General features: G+C 42.5%; 1 protein-coding gene across 1 annotated transcript in view; it reads left to right on the top strand.

Moving 5' to 3' along the window:
• Epg5 (ectopic P-granules 5 autophagy tethering factor) overlaps nucleotides 1–21996 on the top strand; it is an 85314-nt gene that overhangs the window by 29765 nt on the left and 33553 nt on the right. Inside the window, exons 15-27 of the mRNA XM_048419624.3 lie at nucleotides 1168–1287; nucleotides 1991–2250; nucleotides 3801–3941; nucleotides 5319–5463; nucleotides 5707–5904; nucleotides 7118–7228; nucleotides 8019–8138; nucleotides 9773–9939; nucleotides 11198–11419; nucleotides 13131–13254; nucleotides 16208–16352; nucleotides 19986–20157; nucleotides 21181–21343. Of these exons, the coding sequence (XP_048275581.3) occupies nucleotides 1168–1287; nucleotides 1991–2250; nucleotides 3801–3941; nucleotides 5319–5463; nucleotides 5707–5904; nucleotides 7118–7228; nucleotides 8019–8138; nucleotides 9773–9939; nucleotides 11198–11419; nucleotides 13131–13254; nucleotides 16208–16352; nucleotides 19986–20157; nucleotides 21181–21343 (2088 nt within the window). The remainder of the gene's footprint in view (nucleotides 1–1167; nucleotides 1288–1990; nucleotides 2251–3800; nucleotides 3942–5318; nucleotides 5464–5706; nucleotides 5905–7117; nucleotides 7229–8018; nucleotides 8139–9772; nucleotides 9940–11197; nucleotides 11420–13130; nucleotides 13255–16207; nucleotides 16353–19985; nucleotides 20158–21180; nucleotides 21344–21996) is intronic.

Genomic DNA, 21996 nt, shown 5'->3' with positions numbered 1-21996 from the left:
TGCCCTTCCTGAGAAACAGGAGATTTTGCATGCATCAGTTTCAGGAAAGCATTTCTTTAAGCATTAGCATCTCTTTGTGCCACTTGCTAGGCCTGCAAATCCTTTCAGCTGTGTAGAATTTCAGCTCTCCTCATCTTCCCTTTCTTCCTCTGGGGATTGGACCTAGGACTTTGAACATGCCTGAAGGCACTCCACCACTGAGCTACATCCCCCAAAGTACTCTTTCTTCAGCTCTGTTTTGTGTCGTGAACGTCTTCTAATGAAGGTATTCTACATTAAAAACATATCCCATTGGAGGGAAGTTGACTCAGTTGGTAAAGTGCTTGCACAGGCACGAGGACCCAAGTTCTGTCTCCAGCAACCACGGAAAAGCTGGGTAGGGTAGCGGAGGCCTGTGACCTGAGCACCGGACAGGTGAACACTGGTGGATCCATGGAGAATACTGGAACATCTTATAGGCCTTCCATTTCCCAGATGTTTTCATCCAGATCCCTCTGAGTTTCTCCTCCCTCCTTTGTTAGAGCCATGGGTCAGCCGCCGTGAAAGGGCTTCGGAATGGGCTTTTGAAACTTACCAAAGACTCTTTGGGAATATTATAGGTAACTCTGGACTTGTAAGGCAATTTTTTTTTTTTTGAGACAGGATTTCTCTGTAGCTTTGGAGCCTGTCCAGAACTAGCTCTTGTAGATCAACCTAGCCTTGAACTCACAGAGATCCACCTGCCTCTGCCTCCTGAGTACTGGGATTAAAGGCTTGCACCACTATCGCCTGGCTTGTAAGGCAGTATTTACCCATACTTCTGAGTATGGTGTTTTCACCGATGCTGAAACAGCAATCAGGAATGTACTTGATATGTTCAATATTTTCTTGTGTGGTTGATGATAAGCATTTCTTTGATAGGTGGTAAGGTTCTTAACCTATAATCTAGGATGCGGTGGGGGTCTTGGGGGTGACAGTTTCAGGCAAGCCTTGGTGCAGTGTACTTGTTCTTTAGAGTTGAGGGTCCTTCCTCTGGTGTCATTTTATAGTTGCACTTTAGAGAGATACAGTTTTTGAAACATTTATCTTCTGGCTCCAATGTCCTGTTTTGTTGTTCTGCTTTTGCTGTTGTTCTCTAAAGGACTGTTATTAAATATAGAATGGTATATTTGTAACTTTGCTTCAAAGGGCGCACTTCATCTGGATCAAGTTCTGCACACTGAAGTCGCCTTGCTGGTCCTGGAGGCTTTTCAGAAGCACCTGTCACAGAAGCCCTACACGGGGCTTATTTCTGAGAGTATGAAACAGGTACTGCCAACATAAAGGCTTCCTTAAAAATTGCCTAGGAAGATGAAATTATAGTTCTGATTTTTATGTTTTCTAAAAACTTTATGCTAATTCAAGATACTAAATTTAATTTTTATAGTTTTTAAAGATTTTTTTTCTTAAAAAGTTGTCCTTTATTTTTGAGATAGGGTCTCACTATGTAGCCCCTACTATCCTGAAACTCATTATATAGACCAGACTGGTTTCAAACTCAGAAAGATCTGTCTGGCTCTGCCTCTCAAATTCTGGTATTAAAGACCTGTCCCACCACACATGACAAAATTAATCTTTTTGTGATCATTTGTCTTTGAGAATTTGGATTGAGCTATTGGGTTGTGCTGGAGCTCACACGTAAAACTCAGGAGAAGTGAGTGACATTTTTTAAGCCTTTGCAGGTTGATAGAATTGTTGGTGTCTTGATATTGCTTTTTATACTACTAAATTGTAAATGCTATCCGCGAGGCCCCTAACTCTGAGTTGTTGGATGTGTTTACCAGAACTGCAGTGTTGAGCTGAGATCAGGTTCTTAAAGCTTGTCAGTGGAGTGGGGAGTTGTGATCCGCTGAAGGGAAGAAGACAGTGCCTTCTCTTCTCAGGGCCCTGCTGATCACAGCAGAGGGGGGAAATTAAGTTGCTGTTTAATTTGTATATGACGAACATTGTTTAAAATGAATGATTTTCATAGGTTTCCTATCTGGCCAGTATTGTTCGATATGGAGAGACTCCTGAGACCTCATTTAACCAGTGGGCCTGGAATTTGATCTTGAGGTTAAAATTACACAAAAATGATTTTAGAACACAGCAGAATTGTCCAGTTGTTCCCTTCTCCAGCGCGGTACCTGACATGACAGAGTCATCTGTGTTTCATCCTCTCTTGAAGGCTGTGAAATCAGGCATGCCCATTGGCTGCTATCTTGCCTTAGCTGCGACAGCTGTTGGCCACAGGTACTGTATGTTGAACCTGCAGGGTACTCTGATGGTAGGAGTTCTAGAAGCTCATGTTTTTACATCCCAATCATGAGACCTTCATTAAACCCATAGGGTGTTAATTAGGATCAAATGATGAGTCTTGTTATAAAAGGAGAAATAATGCCCAAATTTATTCCTGATTATTTGCCAAAACAAATACATAGTTTAAACACATCTAAAGCTTCCTTGTAGAAGGTAGGGACTTTTCATATTTCTTTGTGTGTCTACAGAACTTGTAGGTGCACCTACTTGATAGGGAGAAGGTGAGATAAGGAAAATAAGGAGATACCCTTAACTGGGGCCGAAGGGAAGGCCGTGTAGTCGGACAAGTGTGAAAGTAGGTGAGAGTGCGCTTGATCTAGAATTGTTCTAGAGAAGGGGGGCAGTTATTTAGGATTTAGGATTGCACTCATTGCATTGTTCCCAGAGCTCTAGTGCCACGGTAGTTTCTTAGACCCCAGGTTCCTCACCCCTGAGATGGAAATGATTGTACTGACTGGTTTTACGAAGTGTGAGTTCGTCACAATGCTCATTGCATTCTCAGAACAGTGTCTGGTCTGTTGATTCAATGATTATAGTTTTTAAATTTGTTTTATGATTTCCCCGGATGCTGTATCCATTCTGGCACTGTAGTTCTTAGTCATTGCTGGGTTCTTTTTGTACATACTGACCACTGATGGGCGTGAAAGAGAGAAGAAGTGTTTCCCTTTGGAATTTGTTCCATAGCTACAGTCTGTGAATGGAAGAGAAGTAACCTAGAATAGTTGGGCTGGTTCTTGGGTGTAGAATAGACAGAGACTTAGATGGACACAAATATAACCTTATAATAAATACAGGGAATAATAGTCAGAAAGTCACCCAGGGTCATGGTCATGCTAAAACACTGCTTTTAAAAGATATTTCTTAAGATTTATATAATTAAGAAATACATATATGTATGTGTATGCCACAATTTGTGTGGCTACCTGTGTAGGCCAGAGTCTCTGGATCCCTGGAGCTGGACACAGGCCTGAAGTGGCCAGCCCTTTATTCTGTCAATACTTCAGATACATATCCTCTGAAAAGAAAGAAAAATTATATGTGTGTGTGTGTGTGTATGTATATATATATATATATATATATATACAATTCCTTTGAAATTATTTCAAAGGAAAAGAAAATGTATTTCACACATTGCAGTTTAAGCTGAAAGACTGAGTTTGCTTTACAATCTCCCCTTGGCCGCAGTAGCTTCTGGGACCTTAAGTCAGGCCAACTGTGGGTTCTTATCTTGTTCCTGGGATATCGTGTAAATTTGGGCAGTGTTTTCAAATTACTCATCTAATGAGATGAAAATGTAGATGAGATTTTTAAGAACTCTTTGTATTTCTTTCTAAGTTATGATTGTAGTGATTCTGTGTGTAGGTTAGTCATAAAAAATTAGAGAGCTGAGAGGATCTGGGTCTTGTAGGCTTGTATTTCATTGGAGGAATACAGTCTTACGAATGAGCCATTGAGTACTCGCATTCCCCTTTCTTTGTCTGTAGCATCGAGAAGTTATGTGCTGAAGGAATCCCTCTGTTGGGAATTCTGGTCCAATCAAGGCATTTGAGAGCAGTGGTCCATGTTCTGGATAAGATTCTACCCATGTTCTACCCTTGCCAGTATTACCTCCTGAAGAATGAGCAGTGAGTATACTGTGCTGACAGAAATATCCCAGCAAGTAGAAATGATGTTTTCTGGTTTCTAGAGTAAATTAAGAGGGAATGATAATTTCATTTTATTGGTTGATTGGTTGGTCATGTTTTGTTTTGTTTTCCTCGGTTTATAGAAGTACATATTTTATTTTCCAGTACATTTGAACTATATTTTGTATTTTTCTCATTTTGCTGCTTTTTAAAGTCTGTCTTTTTTTTTAAGATTTATTTTTATTGTTAATTTTATGTACTTTGTGAGTTTGTGTGGCAGTATGGGCACATGCATACAGAGGAACAGAGGCTAAAAGAGGGTGTCAGAGATTCCTTGGAGCTGGCTGTAAGACACCTGATGTGGATGCTGGGAATAATACTTGTCTCCTTTGTAAGAGTAGTACATGCTCTTAACTGCTGAGCAATCTCTCTGTCTCCTAATAGTGATTTTTTGTTTGATTGTTTTATTTATTTATTTGTTTGTTTGTTTTTCAAAACAGGGTTTCTGTAGCTTTGGAGCCTATCCTGGAACTCACTCTGTAGACCAGGCTGGGCTTGAACTCAGAGATCCACCTGCCTCTGCCTCCTGAGTGCTGGGGTTAAAGGTGTATACTACTACCACCTGGCTATTTTTTTTTAAAGACAGAAAACTTCTGCACTCCTGTTTACAATATGGTTAATGAACATTGTTTAGATTAATGATTCTAGTGTTATTATTATGAGAGGTTTATCAGAATCCCTAAAAAACATGGTGGAAATGGAACCAATTTAACATTTTTCTGTTTCTTCATAAGTAATTATCTGCTGTTAATGAAAAGAGCTCTGGAGTGTGTGTGTGTGTGTGTGTGTGTGTGTGTGTGTGTGTGTGTGTGTGTGTGTGTGTGTAGTATGCACTGGAGAGATGGCTTGGAGGTTAAGATCACTGACTGCTCTTCCAGAGGTCCTGAGTTCAATTCCCAGCAAACACATGGTGTCTCACAACCACCTATAGTGAGATCTGGTGCTCTCTTCTGGCTCACAGGCAGAACACTGTATATATAAAGAATGGCTCAGCTTTAAAAAAAAAAGAAAAAGAAAAGCGCTCTGGCCATATAACTCAGTGGTAGAGCACTTGTCTAGCATGCTTATAGCTCTTGCTCCCTCCCTAAACACCACCTACTCATTGCCCAAAATCTGCTACGGTGGTGCCTGTCTGTAATTCCAGCATTTCGGGAGGTTTGGTGTTCAAGGGCAGTTTCAGCAACGTCTACAAGTTAGAGGCTGGGCTCCATGAGAACGTGTCTCAAACAGCAAAGCTAACCAACAAAACCCCACACAGGACTACCTGCAATTCTGCCTGATGGGAAGGTAAAGGGTGTGATCCTTTGCTCTCTTCAGGTTTATGTCGAACCTTCTCCTCTTCCTACACTTGGACAGTGGTGTTCCTCAGGGGGTCACGCAGCAGGTCACCCACAAGGTGGCACAGCATCTGACAGGAACCAGCCACGGGGACAACGTGAAGCTTCTTAACAGCATGATCCAGGTCAGGTCATTGTTTGTCCTATTAACAAATCCCTTAATAGGCTCTTCCTCTTCCCACAGAACTTGTGGTGTTAGCTCTTATGATATGGGTGTTCCAGTCTCTTGTACAGGAAGGCTGTTAGAGTTGGCCTTTTGTGGAAGTAGATAGCATTTGCATGTGTTCTAACAATGGGAGGGAGGGAAGGAGAGAGGGAGGGAGGAAGGGAGATTGTTAATCTTCCACATCACCTGAACTTCTTCACAGGCACACATATGTGTGAGCATGCAGCCTAATGAAGTAGGTCCTGTGGCTGTGTTAGAGTTCTGGGTCCAGGCTCTCATAAGCCAGCATCTGTGGTACCGAGAACAACCCATTCTCTTCCTCATGGACCACTTGTGTAAAACAGCTTTTCACCTGATGCAGGAAGATTGTGTGCAGAAATTGCTCTACCAACAGCACAAGGTAACTGCAAGAAATTATGTTTCAGCAATTGGCTAGATAAAATAGCTGCTAAAAAGGTCTCCTAATATACAATTCCTGGTAATAATCTATGGCAGCTCATTTTTTTAATTTTAAATTACACTTTAAAGTTGTCTTATCTCGGTAGCCATAGTCCACTGGCTATATCTCAGGGACTGCATAGAGGAGTGAGTACACTGGGATTCCGTAATGCTCATTGCATGTTTCTGTGGTCTGCTTCAGGACTACTGCAGCAGACATCATTGTAGTTTCCCGTGGTGCACCCTGGGACTACTGCAAAATGTCATGATGATTTCCAGTGGTGTACCCTGGGATTACTGCAGCAGACAGTCCCATTCTTAAAATTCTTTTTCAGTTAGTGTATACATTGTTATGACATCCAGGATAATATTTTCATGCATGTGCATCATGCACTGCTCACGAATGGCTCATTGATGTGCTCTCCAGACCTTTAAAGAACTGATGGCAGTGCCCTCCATGTTGTGCCCAGATCACGACCCCCAGAGAGAGACCACCAGAGAGGCCCAGATCGTAATAAGCAAGGTTTAATTGGCATAATACAAACATGTTTGGAACTCATCTCCATCCCCATTATAGCAAGGTAGAGAGATGAGTTGTATCTCCTCTGTGGGGTAAGCTTTTAAAGGCATAACTACAAAGAGAATCTTTGAAGATGCTTTGGCACGGATGCAAGGACTTTTGCTCCTTCTCATCCTGCTAAGTCAGCTTTATTCTTGTTCTTAGAGCAAAGCCACTGTTCTTGAGTTAGGCCATCTTTATCAGCCTGTACCAAGTGGCTGGCTGGGCTGAGCTAAGTGACCTTGTGTTTGGAATCTCCCGGGTGGGAGAGGGGAAGGCCACTATCTTCCTGGGAAAACACTCTGCTAGGAAATTTCTTCTTGCCCCTTTGAGAATGAGGGTTTCACACTCCAGACTATTCCAAAAAATAAAAAGGAGTGTTACTCTGATACCAAAAACAGTTAAGGAGATGATAAAGAAAGAAAATCATAGGCAAATTTCCCCGATGAACATTGAGACAAAATTCTAAATGAAACACTTGAAACTGAGTTCAGCAACACCATTGAAACCCGTGTCCTGTTGGAATCTTTCAGTGTAGAGGTAACTGCTAATACCCTTGGAAGAGTCAATGATAGGGTCTTCAAAGACTCTCTGTTGCTCCTCTTTCCCCATGTAGAACGCTTTGGGTTACCACTGTGACCGGAGTCTGCTCTCTTCCCTGGTGAGCTGGATTGTGGCAGGCAACATCACGCCTTCTTTCGTGGAGGGCTTGTCCATGTCCACACAGGTATGCAGTCTACTGAGGGCCATTTGTTACCGTCCTTACTGAGGCTGGTCGGGGGCTGAGTGGAGAGAGATCAAGCATGGGTGTTGGGGGTACGTGGCCCAGGTTTCAGAGTAATTCTGCCGTTCTAGCTCTGTGCCTTGGGCGACTTGCTTCTATCTTTGTCTTTGGTGTCCTCGTGCTGAGCCGGGACTGTAGTTGAATGTGTATGTGCAGCACTCAGAACAGACCTCAGCCAGCACTCAGTGTGTGGCCTTGGCCACAGCAGGAGCAGCGGCAGTTTCATCATCACTGCCCTGTTCTCTCCCTTATGTCCCCAGTTAGCCTGCTCTCCCTGGGCGGAGGGGGAAGAGGGAGTCGACACCAGTTCCTCACTCTAAGTAGACTCATACCTTCCTTTCTACTTCTGCTTTTCTGCCTCACTGAGACTTTGATGGGCCATCTTTCCTGTCGAGCTCTAGAACACTCCACCCCCAAATGCAGTCCTCATCATTTTACCCCTAGAAGAATTTAGCATTTTTCAGTTACTTGTTTTGTTTAATTGTATACATGTGACAAGAACATAGACACATATTAAGTACATAGGAACTTTAGAAACTCAATATTTGTTGCCTGATGTCTGCATGTGTGTGTTTTTCAGCGCTATAGATCAAATCGAGGGACCTGCACACGCTAGGCAAATGCTGTACACTGAACCATACCTTCAACCCCTAAAAAGATTTAAACTTGTAAGCAGAATATACTATCAATTTGAATAGTGTCTTCTTTCCTTCCCCTTTGCTTGGTGTTGTAGGTTTGGTTTGCATGGACTGTGCTGAACATGGAATCCATCTTTGAAGAGGACTCTCAGCTCCGAAGAGTTGTCGAAGGGGAGTTGGTTATAAATGCTTTTACCCCTGACCAAGCTCTAAAGGTACAGTCGTGTCCTGCATCCGAGTTACTGGAGGTGGCTTACACTCTCATCCGAGCCATTCATGCAGCCTGTTAACCCTCCATTCAGCATCTGAAATCCTGTGGAACCAAAGGCTCTGTTGGCTTCTCCAAGTCCCCACCCTGTCCCAGAGCCTGTCATCTTAGTCTGAATGTAGGGGGTTGCTGTTACTGTGAAGTGATTGCTCTTGTGCCCAACTATACCCCCAAACTCCTCGTTAAACCTTGTTAAAAATCAGATTCAGGTGCCTGCTTCAGAGATTTTGAGTCTCTGAGCCTCGGTTGGAAAGAGGAATTTCTTTGGAAAACTTGAGATGGCCAGCGTGTGAAATGAGCTGGGCTAATGGTTTAGACTAGAGATCTATTATAGGATTGTAGTGGAGGCTTTGCTTTCAGGTTTCAGAGTCTGTCAAGGAATTCTTCAGTCCCTAAAAGCCCTGTTAAAATCTAGATTTTCAGTGGGTGGTTGTAGCCCACTCCTTTAACCCTAGCACTCAAGAGGCAGAGGGAGGAGGATCTCTGTGGGTTCCAGTCCAGCCTGGTCTACAGAGGAAGTTCTAGGACAGCCAGGGTTGTTATGCAAAGAAACCATGTCTTGAAAAACAAAAAACAAAACAAAACAGATTCTAGACTTTCAAGATTGATAAAATTTGACAGATTCCTTTTTGGTTCTCTGTCATTTGACTGCTTTGCTTTATGAAGTTATTTTATTAAAGTTTTTGCTAGCATATTCTAGTGATCATAATGGACGTCTCATCTGTACCTCTACTCTACTTTGGTAATATTCCTTCCATTCCTCTCATCTTCCTTCTATTCTGTGGCTCCCTTCTGCTTCCCAGCTGATTCCTTTCCATTTTATACATTTAATGAGGATTACTTACAGGAGCATGGGTACCTTGCAGGGGTTATTCAACTGAGGAAGAAGAATTAAAAAGAAAAAAAAAAAACAAAACCCAAAACAACCAACTCCCCCCTCCCCAGCTTTCTCTCTCTCTCTTCCCCTTCCATCCACAGGGAGGGATGGACCTTCTGAGTCTCTCCCCCGTCAATGATAGGGTGCTGTTGAACCCAATGATATGCAGATTGTGTGCCTGTTATAGCTGATGTGGGTTCAAGAATGCCAGAACCAGGCCATTATTAGAACATAGTATAATATTTTATATGCAAAGGAATTTAGAAATGGACATGAGTTTAGTTTTGATTTTTTTCCCATTTGTTTGAGACAGGCTCAGGTATTCCCAGACTGTTCTCCAATTTATGTTATAGTTGAAGATGACCTTGAAGTTCTGATCCTCCTGCTTCTGTGCCTCAGTTTACTACAGTGCTGGGATTGAACTCAGAGCCTTCAGCACGCTAAGCAAATGCTCTCAACTGAGCTCTATCCTCATGCTTTAGATGACTCTTCAGGAAGATTTTGATTCTGGGGTCTTTGACATAATCTCAGTAGAAAACTGTCCCCCATGTCTTGCTGCCAAAGAGGTTAAAATGTCAGCTAGTGAGCTTGGAAAATGTTTTAATAACTTTTTTTTATGGAAGTGAAAACAAAATGTTTACCTTTAGAGCATAGTGTTTTGATTGTGTTCATTTGGGGATTGCTAAAGCTCAGTTCTCTTGTAGAAAGCCCAGGTCCAGCTGAAGCTGCCCATCGTCCCATCCCTGCAGAGGATGATGATTTATCGCTGGGCCCACCAGGCTCTGGCCACTCCTTCTGATCATCCTCTTCTTCCACTCATTTGGCAGAAGTTCTTCCTCCTATATCTTCATCGCCCTGGACCACAATATGGGTATGGTACCCAGTACTGTAGTAAGTTCCTGTCAACTCACTTCTGAGGTGTTCTGCTGTGGAGGATGTGTTAGAGTCATAGCTAGGATTCTATGTTCAATACTTAAGTGGACCTGGGCTTTCTACAAGAGTATCAAGGTAATCTGACCTGCCCAGACTGTCCACTGGGATCAAGCCCTGCTCTCCAGTCCTAGTTAATTCCCTTCCACCCCCTTCCTTCATTCCTTTGAAACATAAAGAAACAGATGGACTTTTGGTTCCCTCTGTTTTCTGTTAGATTTTGAGTTCTTCATGAACAGAGACCGATGCCCTGATTTGTAGTGTTTCATTCTTTTCAAGTCCACTTTCCTGCAGTTTTCCCTTATCTCTTGGGACACATTCCAAGATGCCCTGTAGAGTTTTGAAGCCTCAGTTGCTACCAAACTACATACTCTGCATACATACCTATGATAAAATTCATTTATAAATTGGGCATAGCAAGAGATAAACAGCATAACTATTAATGCAATAAACAGTTAGTTTAGTATATGTGCTCTTAAAGAAAGTTCAGTATGGGCTGGAGAGATGGCTCTGTGGTTAAGAGCGTTGCCTGCTCTTCCAAAGGTCCTGAGTTCAATTCCCAGCAACCACATGGTGGCTCACAACCATCTATAATGAGGTCTGGTGCCCTCTTCTGGCCTGCAGGCATACAAGCAGACAGAATATTGTATACATAATAAATAAATATTAAGAAAAGCTTTTTTTTTAAGAAAAAGAAAGCACAGTATAACAGTATTCTGTAATAAAAATTGCTAGGACTGGCAAGATGGATCAGTGGGTAGCAGTTTGCCATGCAAACCTGATAACCTGAGTTGGATTCCAGAAACTCACAGTGGAACTCCTAAAAGCTCTCCTCTGGCTTTTACACTAATGATATGGAATGTGTCCCCCTGTACTCTCTCTCACACACACACATGCACACACACGCACACACACCACACATACACACACATGTGCACACACACACACATACTAAATGGAATAAAAAGTAAAACCAGGCATATATTACTTATTTCTGGAACTTTCTGTTTGTACCATGGTTGACTATGGATAATTAGAACCATGGAAATGGACTCAGCTGAGGGGAACTCTGTATACCCTTTCTTTATATCCTCAAAATAGCTTTTGAGGTATAGCAAGATAACTTACTGATTGACTGCTATGTTCAGCCGCTTAGGTATTTTCTGCTCAAAGGCTCTAAGTTCTCCTTATTCTTTAAGGTTGCCCATAGATGGTTGTATTGGAAGAAGGTTTTTTCAAAGTCCCTCACATATCAATTTGTTGAAAGACATGAAAAGACGCCTGACTGAGGTGGCTGACTTCCACTATGCTGCAAGCAAGGCCCTCCGTGTTCCAGCAGAGGGCAGTGAAGGGACAGCAGAGCCGCAGGCTGGGACCCCTGCTTACCTGACTTCGCCAGAACTGCACAGGGAGCTAGTAAGGTAAGGTAGCTATCTGCTGGTATTTGTGGCACAGATGATGTTGGAGAGGTTAGCTTTGATACAGAGCTCAGCTGTTACTCTTAAATTGTTAGATTGTATTTGGGAGGTGGCTTTGACACTGATTCATACCTAGAGATGTTTCCATGAGAAGTTTGGATGTAGCTTTGTTGAGTGTTTGAGTAATAACTCAGAGGGCTGGTACTCTTCTCTTTCTTATGTGAAAATAGAGCCAAGCCAAAACAAATTGATCATATCAGGCCTAAAACTACAAGAACCTTTTAAATAGCTGTTAAAAGAAAGAAATGACTAACACAGGGTTCTTTAGCTCTGAGATGCTTGATAGGATCCAGGGGCTTATCATTCTGGGCACAGATTAGTCTGTCTCTAAGTGTTTGGAACTTCAGAGTGAGCCAGGGTTGGTTAGCATAGTTTCTGCCTGTAAATTTAACTTAGTCTAAATGGTTGTCTTAGAGCAAGACCTCATAAACATGGCTTTTCGGCATTGTCCTCACCTTGGTGAGTGAGGAAACCCAGGTCTCAGGCTTGCTTTGACCTTGGGGCCCTCAGGACTTGCTCTCAGCTGTGAGTGGTTAAAGGACCCTCCCCTTTTATTTTTAACCAATTTTACTAGGAGATTTTCTCTTGGAACATTTTAGGTCATTGATACTCCCTCTTTTCAGTTCCCTCTGTGGGTTTTTAGAAAGCATCCATTTTTCTGAGTCAGGAGCTAGAAGAGAAATCTATGCATGCACCATCCTTGTCTGTAGCTCTCGTCCTTGGTTCCCTGTCCTGCTCATAAAGGAGGTAGTTTTCCGCTTTGTTGGCCAGAGCTACCCAGACTGCCTTTTGGTCATCTGTGTCTGCCAACTACTTTTCCATGCTATTTTTCAAACAATGCCTTGGATACCAGTGGTTTTAGCTGATAGATGATTCTGTTCTTTGAAAAAGCAAAACATAAACAAACTGTTAAAATATATTTCAAAATAAAGACATAACTTTTGTAAGCCTAGTTTTTAAAAAAATATTCCTTTTTAATGAGAGCAAGGTACACAGATCCACAGGTTTATTTATGGTTTCCTTGAGACAAGAGTGGCCATTGCTCTTAAGCTGGCAAGTGCTTGCAGTTGGATAGAAACTAGCTTTTGGTATTTTCCAAGCACTAAGACTGGCTATGTCTGGCTCAACCAGGACAGCAAAGCTGAGTTCAGATCCTAGGATGTGGTATAAGCACTCCTCCAGGCATATCCTCCACTTACTCCTTCATCCATAGCTGGGGTCTCGGAGCCCCTTTCAGACCTGTTACATAAGTTGGATCTTGATTTGTTTTTTTTAAAAAAGATTTATTTATTTATTATGTATACGATATTCTGCCTCCATGTATGCCTACAGGCTGGAAGAGGGTATCAGATCTCATTATAGATGGTTGTGAGCTACCATGTGGTTGCTGGGAATTGAATTCAGGACCTCTGGAAGGGCAATCAGTACTCTTAACCTCTGAGCCATCTTTCCAGTCCCATTGGATCTTGTTTTAATAGTGTGTGCAGGTCCCACTTTGAGCTTCTTAGGAGAATCAGTGGCTGCTAGACTCATTTCTTCATGGAAGCCTTTCTTTACTCTCAGATGGTGGTACCAGAGTTCTTAGTAAATATAAGAAACTTTATTTGTCTGCACATCTTTTTACATTTTATGTAATTGTGTTTTTATCTTTTAGGCTTTTCAATGTATATATGTTATGGCTAGAAGATGAAAATTTTCAAAAAGGAGATACTTATATTCCTTCTTTACCAAAGCATTATGATATCCACAGGCTGGCAAAAGTGATGCAGAATCAGCAGGTAAAACCATGACAATACCTTTTTTTTTAATTTCTAAATGTAAATTGAACTAAACGTCAATATTCACCCAGTACTGATACAGAATGGTGACCACACAGTCATCCTGGTGGGTGTACTCAGTGTATAATGAACCCTTTGACCGCTCTGTCCTGGCCTCACCTGAAGGCCTGACGCTTGTTCTAGGCTTTTTTGTAACCTGAAGAACTCAGCCTTTGTCTGACTGTGTTCTTGCTTATTTGAGTTGTGACCTGTTGAATACATCCCGCCATCTCTACCCTCAGAAGCACAGGAATGCATTTTAGGTGATCTGTGACAGGGAGCTGATGGAGAGGCTTTCTTGTCCGTGTCTAGTTCTGATTTGTCCTTCCGGAGCCACCTGACTCTTCTTCCTGTGTGTCCTCATAGGTTTTCTTCCTGCCACAACCACTGTCTGTGATTCTTTTTCAGCCCTAACTTGTAGTCTCGTTTTTTTCAAGCTTCTGGAGGTAGGCTGAAAGGAGACAGGGAAGTAGAAAAGAAGGCCTCTCTTGGGAATATTTTTATCTAGGGGCTGAATTCTGGCAGCTGCTGACCCTGCTTTGGATATGATTTAGTAGCTTCTGAGATGTGGGGGACTTTCAGTTGGTTCCTTAAGTCTGTCTATTTCCACACTGTATATAGAATTTCATCTACAGTAGATACATTTGTCCTTCTTTCCTCCCTTCCTTCTTCTCTTCCTTACACCAGTATTTATTGAATGCCAGGTTATTAATGCCAAAGATACCAAGAGAAATCTGGAGAAGCCCTGCCTGCAAGGGAGAGCTAATGTGCAGTGATCGCACCTGTGATCAAGGCAGGGAGAGAAATGCCTGCAGTGCCCTGTGAGCCCAGTGACACCCAGCCTGAAGTAGTGACTTGGGAGCTGAGCTCTGAAGGACTAGTGGGAGCTTGGTGATGTTTGATGGGAAGACAGGGTTGTTAAGTGATGAAAGCCTAGTCCAGGCCAAACCACAGCCTGTGCACAGTGGTGGCGAGGGTGGAGCAGCTGAGCAGCACAAGCAGAACTGCAGATGCTGGCCAGGGTGTGACCACCTAGGGCCACGTGCACCGTCCCCAAGACTTCAGGTTTTGTTCTGAAATCCTTAGATAACTATGGCAATGGTTGAGTAAATGGAGTAGGCTTTTAAACAGTTCTTTATTGTTTATGAGTGTGTCTGTGCCCGAGTGAGTTTAAGAGTACTGTGTGTACAGGTGCCCTCTGAGGTCACAGGGTATCAGATCCCCTGGAACTGGAGTTATAGGCAGTTGCGACCTACCTGATGTAGGTAGAGTCAGTTAGTGTTCTTACCTACTGAGCAATCTCACTGGAGCCCTGGAGGAGGGATTTTGAATTGGTTACATCTGTAAGAAGGGCTAGTCCTCCCACCCCCACTTGGGCTATCTGGAGGAGCTATTTACCAAGAAAGGAATGTGAGAAGAGGAAATGCCTTCAGCAGAGAGCTCTGTTAGGGAGGCAGCCTGGAGGGAGATAAGAGATGGAGAATTCAGGAATGGACCTGGTAGAGAAAGTGGGCTTAATGATAGTAGACCGGCTAGATTAGGAAACAGAGTAAAGGTGTCACAACCCTGTGAAAGAATATGTAAGGCTCAAAATACAGTTGACAATAAAAGGCTGGGGGAGCAGGAAAAGTTCTCAAATGCTGTCCCTCACCCATTTCTTCTTGGGTTCTGCATTCTTTTTTGTTTTGTTTTGTTTTGTTTTTTGGTTTTTGTTTTTCGAGGCAGGGTTTCTCTGTAGCTTTGTAGCCTGTCCTGGAACTAACTCTTGTAGACCAGGCTGGCCTCGAACTCACAAAGATCCGCCTGCCTCTGCCTCCCGAGTGCTGGGATTAAAGGCGTGCGCCACCACCGCCTGGTTTTGCATTCTTAATCTTTTCCCAAGTCTTTACAGATAGTGGAAACATGGGTGCTTTAAAATTAGTAATCATGCGGGCTAGAGAAAAGTGGCTAGGAACCACATTTTGAGAGTGGTTGATGGGCTTATTTAATCTATAGGTTTTCTTTTCCTTTGATTCCTTTTATAGTTTATCTGTTGAAGAAACCAGCTGGTTCTGTCCGTTGTTTTTCACATTTTTATTTTTGTTGGTTTTACCTTTGTGGTGTAGTTTGACATACTTTTCTGTGTCCTGTATTTCTTGTACATGTTTTGAAAGTTAATTGAAATTGCTTAATCCAGGCTAATTTGCCATGCATTGTCTTGCTCTGTAGCTCAGGGGGGCTGTCACTCACTATGTAGACCAGAGGTCTTGAATTTGCAGCAAGCCTCTCGCCTTAGCCTGAGAGCTGAGATTACAGGAATGAGCTGTTATGCCTAGCTTCAGTGTGTTTATTTTAAAACAAAAACAAAAACATTTTAAAGATTTAATTTTATTATTTTAAATTTAAATTCATCTTTGATTGCATGTCTCTTTGTGTGTGTGTCTGTGGGAGGGTATGTATACATGCATGCAGCTGCTACTGGGGCCAGAGGTTTTGGTTCTCTCAGAGCTGGATTTCCAGGCAGTTGTGAGTTGTCTAACGTGGGTGCTGGGAACTGAGCTCAGGGCCTCTGCTGAGCAGTATGTGCTCTTAACTGCGGCAAGCTAGCTCCTGTATTTACTTTAAAAATGTTCTGTTTTTATTATATGTTTTATAATGCACATAATTTAGTAGCCTAGTGGTGTGTGTTTCAATTAATATGCATGTGGTGAGGCTGTTTAGCAGGTTTTTTTTTTAAATCATGGTGTATTAGCAAAAAGTTTTTGTGACTGCTGTTAAGATTGTTAGTGATCATTTGCAGCGCAGCTCATGCTAATGATGGAAGCCTAGTGGGTCACCTCATTGAAACTGAGACACACACTGAGGTAAATTCATAGCTGTATGTGTGGACATATGATTCATCTCCCAAGGTTCAAGTGCTTTGGTTCTCCTCTAGGACCTGTGGATGGAGTACTTGAATATGGAGCGCATCCAGCATGAGTTTCAGGAGACAGTTGGTCAGTGGACGCAGGCCAAGCTTGAGTCGCACTCGCTGGCCTGCAGCTCCTCGGCACAGGTGGACTTTACTGATCCTCTGCTGGGTGAGTCCTGCGGCGTCAACCCCTTCGAAAGACAGAAAGTCTGAGTCAGAACCTTGGAGGGTTAAGTTTTCCACACTTACCTCTCCAATGAGAATTGTTCATTAAGGGTCCTGGTTTGAGACCAATCAGTAAAAATAAAGAACAAACAAATACGTTTCAAGTTTCTGGGGAGAAACTTCCCATGTTTGCTTGTCTGCCACTGAGGGACAGAACCCATGCCCTGAAGGGCGTACCCAAGAGTGGTGATTGGTTATCCCTCATGAAGGAAGCGTGGAGGCAGGCGACTCAGAGCAGTTGGACAGCTGAAGGACTCAGTCTTTCCAGCACAGCCGTTCCCTTCCCTGCCGCCTCCCTGTTCTTCCGCAGCATTTGCCTCCAAATCAAGGTGGCCACCTACATTGTCCTTGCTTATGCATTGCAGGAAGCTGGAAGGACAAGTCTCCATAAAAGAGTTGTTTCGTGGAGGTGCCCACAGACTCTGCTTACTCCTCATTGTCCCAGACTGAGCCACACATCTATCTGCAGCTGAAAACCAGGGCTCATGGTTCACTTTTTCTGCAACACTCTAAAAATGTACTTTAACTACAGAACTATTTTTAAAGTGTAGTTTCAAATGTTGTTATTTTGGGTGTAAAATTTTAACATTCAGAAGTTGGTTCTTTTCTTTTGTAACCCTTTGTATCTGAAACCCCTTACTATGGAATGGAAATATATTTGATTCTTTTTTTTCTTCCTTTTCTTTTTTTTTTTTTGAGACCTGTTCTCACTGTGTAGCTCACAAGGAACTCAGAGAGATCCCCTGCCTCTGCTCCCCTGAGTGCTAGGACTATAGGTGTGTTTCTTTAACAACTGCTTGTTTCTCATAGTTCATTTTTCTAGAAAGATAGTGCATTAAATGATCAGTTAGCACTTGGGGCCAGGCCACAAAGGCCATTTAACCCACAGAATTGCTGGAATATGTCTGATTTTAAAACATGGAAAATTGATTCTGAGCTTACCTTTAACATTAATTATGGAATATATTTTTAGAATGTAAGACATAATAAAATTATAAATTGTTGCTAACATTACAATTACAACATATTAAATGGAGAGACAGGAATCCTCTTTTATTTCAACTTCGCCCCATTCAATTTGTTCATTGTGTAAAGAGAAAAGAGACCCTCTGGGCTTCTGCTGAACCGCTTCATTTAAGGCACCAACATTTTCTGAAATTCCACTTTTTCTTTCCTGTTTTTCCACCAGAAACATTTTTGTAATTGTAAAACTTGTATGTGCACATACAAAGTGCACTAAGGAAAGGTGCAGAGGAAGAGAAGACTGCCCTCAGCTTGTCCATACAGATGTTTATTTCCTGGTGTTGGACGTTTGCTAAGCAAGGAACAGCAGGCTAGCTCTAGAAACGCCAGTGCTGCTGTTGCTGCCCATCTGTAGTGTGTCATGCAGCCTGCAAAGCTTCATCTCTATCCACCCAGTCCTCACTGCAGCCCAGTGGGGCTGTCTCCGTCAAGCATGGAGGGAAGCTGAGAAGTGGCCGTGTCTGGCTGTAGAGGTCATGCTCACACTCAGCACCTAGTTCCTGGTTCTCAGCAGTCTTTAGCATTTGACACTCCCTATGCTTGGATTTCTAGATAAATTGAAGGTTTTTCTCAAGATTATGATTATATAATCAAATATGATTTATCAAATGATTAAATGTGTACTTGAAATTGTAGGAAAGATTGACGCCAGGTTATTTTTCTCAATTTCTCAATTTGTTTTGAGAAAAATAATTTCTACCAGTTTTGATCAGAGTGGTGATTATAGATAAATATACCCTGAATTTAATTTTTTCTCTTTCATTTAAAAAATTCTCTTGACTAGGTGTGGAAGTTTTAGTCTTAGCCCCAGCATTTGGGAGGCAGAGACAGATGAATCTCTGTGAGTTTGAGGCCTGCCAGGAGTACATAGTGAGATCCTGCCTCTAAAACAATAACATATAATAATAATAATTAATAATAACAATAATAATATATGTTATCCTTTTTTGATAGTAAGTTACAGTGGATTTGAAAGAGCCCCTAGTTTTGCTCTTAATGTCATAACCTATAATGTCATAAATCTTATCAAATGGTAATAGCTGTCCAATTTTACAAACTCTGTGCAAGGAATGTTAGTTTTAGTGGAAAAATACAAGCTCAGTGCTGCACTTGACCTTTCTGGAATGCTAATCCCATCTGTTTGGGGTGCACACAATACAAATGTCTTTATGTAATTCATGGCTATCAACTTTATTTTTCATCAAGAGTGGAAAATATACTCTTATAGCTGGAACAGCATTGGAATTCACAGCAGTCCCTTAAGTTTTGATGACACCTTGCTGACTTGACGTTCCCTTGACCTTTCCCTTTCTTTTCTGTCACAGTGAAAGGACTTGGGAGGTGACAGCCCTGGTCTTCATGTTCTTCAGTTCCCACTTAACTGCTGGTGGTTTGTGTGTAGTGTGGTCAAGAGAGGGAAGTGGGAATTCGTGTGAGCTTTCTATTGGGAATAGAAACGTTTTAATTTGATGAGTCAGGCTGAGACTGCGCAATCCCCGCTGAGCTGTGCAGTCCCAGCACCATTATTTCTCTTCCATAGCACTGGACTACTGCTTATATGGATGCTGTGAGTTGTTTTATGAGTAACGCACACTCACTATCCGACTGTGTCGGTGTAGGTTAGCCAGGGCTATGTGAACCATTTTCATTCCTTAACACTTTCAGCTTTCCTGTTCAAAACTTGACGAGATTTCACATTTTTCTTCTATTCTATTCTATTCTATTCTATTCTATTCTATTCTATTCTATTCTATTCTATTCTTTCTATTCTATTCTGTAATGCCCATTCTCTTCTTACCTGTTTCTCAGGATAGTGGTATTAAACTACATACCTCTGAACAATCCCATCCATTACCCAGATGCTAGCTGCTTTAATTTGCTCAGTAGTCACCGCATGCTGTCGTTCAGTTCAACCAGCATGGCATGCAAGACTGCCTAGAGTAGTACTTTAAGATCATGAGATTTCTCTCTTTAACCATTAGATTATAGAGTCTGTATGTGTTGGGGGTGGGAAAGAGTGTATATTTGTATAGGTGCATGTGTGTGTTAGTGCTTGTGCACATGTGTAGAAGCAGAGGTCAGTCTTGAATGTAAGTCTTTTTGTACTTTGCTTTTTGAGACAAGTCTCCTCTTGGCCTGGTGGAGCTCACTGAATAGGCTCCTGGCTGACCAGCAAATCCCCGGGATCCAATTGTTTCTGCCTTGTCATCCCTGGGATTGCAGATGTGAGCCACTGGGCCTAGTCTTTTTTTCTTTTTAATGTAGGTTCTTTATGTTGGACCCACATCCTAATGTTTATATAACTAGCAGTTGATGGACTGACCCATCTCTCCAGCCATGCTCCTGGTCACCTAGTTCCCTGTAGCCTATTATTAGGCTCATGGGGGCTTAGTTAAAAGTGTAGTTCTTTCCACCTTTAACTATCAATCTAGGCTCCCTTTGCCCGAGGAACTGTTCTGAAAACATTATCACAGTAACAGGCCAGGACTTTGTAGCTATTGTGCATCACCAGCGCTTGGTACCCATTACTGAGTAACTGTGGCTTTTCTTCCAGCTAAAGAAAGGGTTCTAAGTAACTTACGGAAGCATGAGGCTCCCCATCCTCCTCTTGTTCTGCACCCTGTGAGTCCTCCTGTGCCTCTCATCTCCTCAGCTGTGCTGCTGAGTCAGAAGGATACCACCCAGCTGATGTGCACAGACCTGAGCCTGTTGCAGCAGCACGCCAGGTAAGACCAGGAGGCCTTGAGGATTCTACTTCCTGCTTGCTGCTTTGTCAGCTGATGATTTAGTATTTGGGTTGCCTCCCTTGTCAGCCTCCTCACACTGCACCAGTCCCCTAGTCCAGGTGGCTTACTCAGCTGAGTAGTGACAAGCTTTTTTTTTTTTTTAATTTCATGTCTGTGTGTGCTTCAGTGTGTGGGAATGGGCATATGAGCACAAGCGTGCATGAAGGCCAGAGGTGTTGGGTCCCCTGCAGCCACAGCTAGAGGCAGTTGTGAGCCACCTGGAATGGGTGCTGGGAATTGAACTTGGGTGCTATGGAAATACGATACATGCTCTTACTGAGCCATCGCTCCAGTCCCTGTGACAGTTTTTAATTCCATATTATGTGGTACTCTTATACTGTTAGTCACGTGTGTTTCTGAGGTCAGTTGTTCTGGGTGAGACATTTTATCATTTCAGAAAACTGATACTGGAAAGATGGTATTAGAAGTTTACGTTCTTGTATCTTTGCTTTGCTCTCCACCCTCTGTGTTTAGAAAATTGACATACGTCAGTGGTCAAGGGGTAGAGAAGTCATTTGTTTGGAGTTTACATTCAGAATCATCACCCGTTTAAGGTTTGGTTCTCACTCGCATTCTTGAGGAATATATATGGGCAAGACTCTTTAATTAACAACAAACAAGCTTAGTTTTACAAATCCCCTGTGAATCATTTCTTTTATTGACAATTTTTCTTTGGATACATTTGATTCAGGCATTTGATGCTTGTATGTTATATGCATACAAGAGTATTTGTCTGCTAATATATTATTGACATGCTATATACCACCCCATCATGGTAGTGGGGTATGAACCAGAAGTTGTAGAAGGTTGTGAGCTGCTATGTAGATGCTGGGTACTGATGCTGATCCTCTAGAAGACCAGCCGGTACTCTGGAGTGCTGAGCCATCTCTCCACTCCCAACCCCTTGATCACTGTTTATATAACCTTTCTGGACTTTGTTTCCCACACTGGGTTGCTTTTCAGGACGGCAGCTCTCCGGGAGTCTCAGCAGGTTGCCCTGGATGGTGAGCTGTTGGAGACGATGCCCAAACAATATGTTAACCGAGAAGAGCAGGCCACCCTGCATTTGGAGTGCAAAGGCAGTGGTGGTAAGAAGTGCCAAGGAGCCGCAGTTGTAACAGTTCGGGTGAGATTGTTAATTTCTTCATAATTTAGAGAATTTTAATTGAGTCCCTTACATTGGCATTTTGATGAGAAAGATCCAAAGAAGGAGAACATGTGTCCTGTGTCCCAAAACAGTTTTAGAGTTTTAGGGAGAATGAAGATACACAGAGAGCAAAATAAGTTGTCCTCAATTTCCCACAGCTAACAGGAAACTTATTTTTGTGCAAATGTAGCTCCAGAGCACATTCTATGACAGGTGTGACTTGGAAGAAGATACTCAGTGAGGAATTCCAAAAAGAGGAAAGTCATTTGGAAGGTTCCCAGATGCTTCAGTTTGTTCCTCCTAAGATTTTGATGCTCATATTTTGGGTACTGTTAGAAGAAATAATGGAATGGATTTCTGTGTTGCTATCTAGGCCCAGCGCTAGGTCAGTCAGTTTCAGGTGTTCTGGGAACAGTGGTCAGGGTTCACATGGGGAATGTTGTACAAGCGACCACAGGGCTGATGCTGGTGGTGTGGGCAGCAGGTGGCTACTGAGGACAAGTGTGGGAAGTGGGGCTTGCCAATAGGTAAATGAGATGTGTTGTAATCTGTCTAAAAAATTCATCTTGTTGCACCAATTATAGACAGAAGTTTGTTCTGAGATACTGTTAGTTCAGAATGGAAACTGGGCC

The sequence above is a fragment of the Myodes glareolus genome, chromosome 13 (assembly GCF_982192425.1).
Source record: "Myodes glareolus chromosome 13, mMyoGla1.1, whole genome shotgun sequence".
NCBI classification, from domain to species: Eukaryota; Metazoa; Chordata; class Mammalia; order Rodentia; family Cricetidae; genus Myodes; species Myodes glareolus.
This window is presented reverse-complemented; position numbering and strand designations above follow the sequence as displayed.